Source organism: Montipora foliosa, chromosome 9 (genome assembly GCF_036669935.1).
Source record: "Montipora foliosa isolate CH-2021 chromosome 9, ASM3666993v2, whole genome shotgun sequence".
In the NCBI taxonomy this organism is placed as follows: Eukaryota; Metazoa; Cnidaria; class Anthozoa; order Scleractinia; family Acroporidae; genus Montipora; species Montipora foliosa.
Window position 1 is genome coordinate 22,700,145 of NC_090877.1, and position 7,500 is coordinate 22,707,644.

At 40.0% G+C, this 7,500-nt stretch overlaps 1 protein-coding gene across 10 annotated transcripts in view; it reads left to right on the forward strand.

Annotated features, from left to right (window-relative positions):
• The window catches only part of LOC137970900 (uncharacterized), a 39,293-nt gene that overhangs the window by 14,933 nt on the left and 16,860 nt on the right, over window positions 1-7,500 (forward strand). For all 10 annotated transcript variants that reach the window (XR_011116891.1, XM_068817547.1, XM_068817550.1 and 7 more), the window contains one exon: window positions 5,382-6,098. Coding sequence is in view for 9 of the 10 variants with exons in the window: in XM_068817547.1 (XP_068673648.1) it covers window positions 5,382-6,098 (717 nt within the window). In the remaining variant the exon portion in view is untranslated. The remainder of the gene's footprint in view (window positions 1-5,381; window positions 6,099-7,500) is intronic.

Sequence of the window (7,500 nt, forward strand, 5' to 3'; positions counted from 1 at the left end):
TAGCTTTCAGAAAGTGATTTAATTGTTGGGAATTGTAAAAAAAAAAAAAAACCAAACTCATTCATCGAGTGATAAAACAATTATTGAATTCGGTTATCGTAAATATCGGGGTTTGTCAGTGTCTCGCAGATCATAGTTAATGGAGGGAATGGTTATGAAACCCGACAGATTTCTTTGTTGTAGGTTTTTGTTCTCTTTTTTGACCTTGACCGTGCACAAAACACAATAGTTGTTTATTCCGTCCTGAGGAACTAACCAATAGAAACGTGTTGGTTAAGTAACTCATGCATAGTGCATGAGCGCAAAACAAAAGATTGTGCACGGTCGTGGACTTTCCAACCTAAATCTTGGCATCTTTGTTTTCTCCTTTGATGTTTGCCGAGCTTCCAAGCCATTCCCCTCTATTAACTATGCGCAGATCAATTATTTGTCTCAGCCTTTGGCTTCGGCTCTCGCCACTGACAAATCACGATACTTTGCTCAACCTCGCCCAATAATTGTTAAATATTTTCAAGGAAAAACAAAGCAAAAGGAAAAGAACAAAGGTTGCGTTACTACTGAATCATTCAAATTGAAAATGAAAATTTGTCTCCTGAAATCTAAAAAATTAAACGTTCTGGTAGTGTTTTGCAACACGATATGGAACGGAATGGAAACTATAAGCAGTAGGGTGTGTGAAGTCTTCAATGCCTGCAAAGGCGTAGGATCACTGGTTAGATGGGGAAAAATAATCATTCTGTACGTGCGGTATGCATTTGTAACCCAGATTTAATATTTTTCTTAATTAACAATCGCTCTAAGAGCTCAAAGTACTCATCAAGCCAGGAACCCATGACCCGGCGCCTACAACTCTACTGTGTTCGTGTAACGGCGTTTTCACAGACCGATTTATTTTTAGATTGAATTTCCCGCGAATGAGATTCCCACAGGAGCCCGATGACCAATTACAAGAAATTAAGCTGACGTCATGGGGTCACCGAACCGGAACTGCCTTTGTTTTTTGACCTAATTCGCGGGAAGGGCTAGTCTAAAAATAAACCTACTTGTGAAAACGCCGTTTCACAGACGCTGTATGGAAGTTGCACGCTCCAGATGGGCTCCTGTCAAGCGAGGTAACCATGATAAAATTTGCGTGGAATATTAACTTATATAATATATTTAGCAAGATCGAACTAACAGAGTAGAGGAAACCAAGAACGGTTTCATGCAATCGATTGGACCCAGACACTATTTTCAAAGCGGAGGAGGCCATGGAGTTCCCGGTGTTGTGGTCTGTCTGCTGTTAAGTCCCTCTTGGTTGGGAGGGAAAATACTCGCAGATACATGTGTGATGATAATATAACATTAAGATCACAACCGGTTGGTAGGCTGAGAGTACCACAAGGAAAGAAGATCCACACGAGACGGATATTATTAGGCGGAGAAAGGATTTTCCATACTGAGTAACTGACGAATTCTCGTCCATTAAAGCTACAATCATAGACAAAAGTAGTTGGGAAGGTTATGTAAATGAACCACACCAGAGCTGCATTTCAACCTGGTTCTGTTAAAGCTCAAAAGAAATAGTTTCACTTTCTCTTACATAGCCCCCCTCCCCCCTATTCAATGTTGGAAGGTAAGTCAACAATTTCCCACTGAAACCATTCAGTTTTGCACAACATTGAAGGAGGGGAAAGGGGAAAGAAGCAATGAAGACTTCAAAAGTGCTAACCTTCCCAACAGTTTTGTCTAGGATTGTATGAGAGTGGCATCCAGAATTTTCAGACAATCATAGACAAAAGTAGTTGGGAAGGTTATGTAAATGAACCACACCAGAGCTGTATTTCAACCTGCTTCTGTTAAAGCTCAAAAGAAATAGTTTCACGTTCTCTTACATAGCCCCCCTCCCCCCTATTCAATGATGGAAGCTTGCAAGCTAGTTCCAGTCCAATACTGAGAATACGAATATGGTCTATTTTCTTAAGAAAAACTTCGCACTTAGACTCGCTTTGAAGAGGAGGCAGACATGAAACTGGCCTATTAAGTCATCGTAAGCGTATAATCGTGAAGCGTTCACTCTCTATCTTTACTTCAAAACTAAGGCAGTGTTAGTATACCACTTCTGCCTCGTTGTTCAACGTGACGGAAAAGGAAACCAGTGTGTTTGAAGGGACTTTGTAGTTTCTTACCCTCTGCGACACTGGAGCATCGCCTGTGACGATGGTTTTTATTGAGTGAAAGAATACCCCAGCGTGACTGTGCGTTTTAACCTTTTTTCACGTCTTTCCTCTTCCCTGCAAATCTGCCACGCGAGCTGACCGAATCTGCGGACGTTCGACGGAAAACGTGAGCACAAAACGCCAAATTTTAATTTTCTTATTTAGTGCAAGGGTTCTTTTTACCCAATTCTGTCCTCGGATGGTTCATTCCACTTTTAAACGGAAGTTAAACGCGATTAAATAAGTAGGAAAAAAGTCTGATAACTTAAACTTGCATTTGAAATGCAATTTTCGTTGACGTGGCCATCGAAGGTCGTAACTGGTCTCTGTTGTCCGTCAAATGGAACTACAGCCAAGCGAAATCCTCTTTGCATGAAATTTTTTCGCGCGCTTCTTGCGAGTAACAGACCTTTTTCGCTTGTACATTTTGTTTTCCCAATACACCTTATTACAAAATGGCGGCCATTTAAATCTTCTTTTGTTTTTATTGAAATTAGCCCTTGATGCCTCGTTCTTAAGCTTAAACTTCAAAGGAATATTTCGTCTTGAACGAGGCAACAAGGGCCAATTTGTACCCGCATAAATCAGCGGCCATTTTTGAATTAGGTGTATACAAACTCGGGAGGTTTGGTCCTTTCTTTTGTTCATTAAAAAGAGTCCTTGCAGACATATTCATGCTTGCATGCGCTCTTTTCAATGAGCAAAACAAAAGACCAATCCTCCTGAGTATTATCACGTGTCTATTCCTATAAAAACATATCACCAACTCAAACATTTTTAAAAAGCTAATCCATTTTTAAAAATCCATCAATCCATTAAAAAGCTAATCCATTTTTAAAAAGCTAATCCCCCCCTTCCCCTCCCCTGTGTTTGGCTTGGTGTATCGCTTTTGGAAAGTATCCCAGTTAGGTTAACTTTATTCTGTCAAATTCCGAAATTTACGTTTTGGGATAAAGTATTAACAATTATCCTTGATAGTCTTTGAATTAAAGACCGCCGTGTTGTAGTTTCTCATTATTTTTATCAAACACTTTGCAGTGCTGAAAGTGTAAGTTTAATTATCGTCCGTTATGCCATTCGTGCTGTTTCTTTTTCTCGTAACTTATTGTCTTTGCTCTTTTCGTTTAAGCGTCTAAATAAGTCTCTTTAAAAAATTGTTGCCAGCTTGGTCTATTTTAACCTTTTCCCTCGCATGGGGAGTTACAGGAAAGCTAAGCAACAACGGCGGTACTAGAAATTCTAACGAAATAATTTTCAGCTTCTTCCACCGTTCCTGGTATGTGTACAATGCAAATATCAAGTATTGAGAAAACCGCGATTGTTAGGAATGGATCGAGATGAAGCAAAGAAAGAGAATGAAAGGTTCAATATTGTATGCTAACGTTGTCGCGAAAGTCTTAAATTTGTTTGGTCACCCTTGTTGTTTTGCAGAATAACCCTAAACAGTTACAGGATAGATCGCCCGTATTGCCCAAGGTGAACAAGATGGAATAATCGCGAAATACTTGGCGATAGCACTAAGTTATATTTTGGATTGGCGCTTTTGTTGACTTTGCTGTTGTCCTTGCTTAAACTCCCTGTTAGGGAAACTGGATGGGTACAAACGGTTTTAAAGTAAAGCTGGCGAATGAATGGTTCGTTGTTGCATGATCAGGTTGTCGTCAAAACCGCTAAAATTTGGTGTCGTTTATGTTGTTGTTTTGTAGACTGAAGTAAAGAAATGCACGCGGGAAATTTGTGCTGTACGTGCAATACGATTATTTTTCCTTTTTTAACCAATAATATTCTTGCTTTGTGGTGTTGTCGTTGCGGTAGCCGTCGTCGTACCAGGGAGTTTAAGCAAAGACAACATCTTTGCTTTGCACGGCAACGTCTTTGCTTAAATTTAAAGGGAGCTTTAGCAACGACAAGGAGAACAGCAACGAGAACGTCATCTCAAAACAGAAATTCGCGTTATTACAGTTGTAATCACTTCGCGAGTATTCCAAGCTTTTTTACATGACAATGGTGTGGCAGTTCCTCAAGAATGAAACTGATATGGCGGTCACGCTTAATTTAGGGGAGAAAATGAAAATTTATCTCCTAGTGATGACGTCATCCATAAAACCTCCAATAAAATGATTATTTCACGCTTCACGACGGCGACGTCGACGAAAATGTAACCTCAAAATATAACTTTGCTATATTATAAGTCTTTCGTCTCTATTCCATCTCGTTCACATCGTACAATATGGGTGAAGTATCCTAAAAATAAATCGGTTTGAGCGGTTTCAGACTGAAAATAGAGAAAGAAAGAGTCTCTGTTGCATGCTCAAGTTGTCGTCAAAACTTAAAATGTGGTGATTTCACGTCGTCGTTATGCAGAGAGAGCCGCAAAAATATGAGAAAATCCGTGCCGCACGTGCAGCTCGAATATTTTTTCTCTTTTAACCAATGATATCATTGTTTTGTGGCGTTGTCGTCGACGTCTTCGTGTTAGATCTTAAGGTCCCTGTTTTGCTGACGACGGCAAAGAAATGGACAAAAATGCATAATGTACGGTAACAGAGAGTTTCCAACGGGAAAGGATTACAACACTGTCGGTCATTTCAGTAGAGGAACATTTTGTTATTTGTCCAATACTATTGTCAGAAACATTTTAATGGTGTCTGGGACTCCCCGACGGTTGCCATGGCAGTGGTACAGCGGTGCTCAAAGACCATCTAAAGTTCCGTTTGGAAAGTATGATCTTAAAACTAAATCAATGACCTGGCATTTTTTTCAAATTTCGAGAAACTCATGGAATCCTCTTGCATAATATGTGGTATAAAAGGTATTTATCTTGTAGAAGTTGAATTGTTAACGAAAACGCTGTTAGAAGATGTAAAAATGTTCCACTCGAAATTTTTTTAATACTCTCTTTGAGAATGCGAACAAACAAATATTAATCAGGGTAGGTCATCGAGCTAATTTTCGAGAAATTGCTCAACATTTCTAACAATATTTTATTTGCGGTCTTCGCGAATTTAGATCACATTTTTATTTCCGATCACCCATTTTGATTCATAAGCTTTGCGCGAGCAGCTTGAGAATTACGGCTTACGCGCCAGCGCGGCTCGGTAAGGTCCCTTTTCTATAGCAAACTGCAGTGCGTGCGCTTTAATCGTAGTGATAACTGCTGTTGGTATTGTGATTTATTACCAGGGTCAATAGCAAGTTCATCAAAGCGGAACTTGACATCAGCTGGTGGAGTGAATGACGACTCTAAAAGACACGATACGGTGGTTTCTTTGCCAGAGGTTAAAGATGGCTCGTCCTCAGCAACGCGCCTTAATGCGCGAGCTTGTAATGCACAATCCATTGAAATAAGGCATTGTCATGGCCTGGACGTACCAGATGAGAACGTACATTCGTCATCTTTGACAGAAAGGGATCACAAACCAGGTAGTGTGACTCGAAAATCGCCGGAATCAGTTTTTGCACTGAGAAAAGGAGATTGTCTTCCAAATTCAGACCAAGCTGACAAACAAGAAATGTTTGATCCATTCGGTGAAGGTGCAGAACTTAAGTTACCAATCAAGTATCGCAGACTTAAAGCAACAACCGCAAAATTGTACTCTGAACTGGAAAATTTTTCTGAAAAAAGAGAGAGCCCCTTGCCTTCCCAGCAGTTTGTTCAAGGTATCGAATCATTGTTTGATATGGGAGACATTCCCACTCACAGTGAACTTCAAGACAAAGGTATTGCACTCCTTAAAGAGCATGAAAAATTGTCAAAACTTACGAGTAACGTTGTGAACCGAAGTCAAAACTTAGATGATGATTCTCCTTGGCCGGAAGTTTACAAGTGCTACAGACTCTGGCAGATTGTACTCAATAAGTTCAACGAGTTACAAAAAGGGACACAACAGCTTCTTGAAGGTAAGAGAGAGAGAGCAAGAGGAATTTTGGTTGGTGGTTGGCTTTTTAGCTAGACAATCTTTGAGAGTTGAGAGGTTGCATGCGGCCAACAAAGTCCCTATCTAGGCGCTACCAGGCCCCAGGCGGGATAACTGTACCCTGAAGATAAGACACGGTTCGACAGTTTCAGTCTGTGCAACAATTTCACTTTTTGTTCAGCACGTAACGCGAATGTGCACACTCCAAGCGCATCTGAGTGAAGGCGTGTGTGAGACCCTTGGCCAACGTTCAACGTGCAAAATATTTCGTACTCGGGATATATAGATTACTTCATGGTTGGTGAGTGCGTACGATTTTTATTCACGAGTTGTGAAGGATCTCGTAAACGAACGAGTGAGCGAAGCGAACGAGTGAGTTTAACGATTCTTCACAACGAGTGAGTAATAAAAATCGTACAAACGAGCCAATCATGAAGTAATTTGTTTATCATATAAGTACAGAGATCATAAAGTTAACGAGGTAAGAGCTAATTCAGAGGCACCACCGATCATGAGCAAAAGCCCCAAACAAATAGCAAAATATTTTTGAATAAAAGAAGTCTTTACCTTCCATACCTCAGCCTCGCTTGAGCACTTTTAAAACTTTGTAAGATCTTCTGAAGTATTTTTGTGGAGAAAACTAAGCAATAAAAGATCAAAAACTATGAACACCATACACTAGTCGGCCGTCATGTTCAAAAATTTTACTGACGCTGTCGTTGCACAGCCCACCCGCACCAAAGTTCAACGTCATATTATCCAATCAAAAGTCTGATAAGACAATTTTTCACTATTGAAAATAACGTTTTAGCCAATCAGAGCGTCGATACGTCGTTTTTCACAAGTGAAAAAAATCGTATGACCAATCAGCTGGCTTCTCTAGCGCAAAGAGACTATTTTTATCTCGATCTTTTTTGGCGCGTAAATCTCGGTACGAAAAAATAAAGTAACTTATCCACTGCATTAAGCTAACCGGCCTTGAGACAACTGAGGGCCTGAAGTTGCTTTTTCGCAAGCACCAATCTTACTGACTTGGTCATTCGTAGCGCTTATAAAAACGCCAACTGCCATACGCCAAAAAAGAAAAGGTTTTCTATTTTTGAATCACTGAAGCTACATATATACGAGGAAATTAAATACGGCACATTTACATTGTCATGGGACAACTTTCATTTCTTCGTTTGGGTGACAAGATTTACCCAAATTTTATGTGACAGTTATTTTTGATGACAGCTAGCGCACCAGCTTTTATATTTGAATTGAACATTGCCGCGCGTGAAATCTGGTTGGTATGACTATTAGCGGTTTCTGAGCTCTCTTGTCGTAATTTGTATTTGTGTATCTGCTGTCCAAAGTCGTTTGTGATGCACAATCAAACAAATACT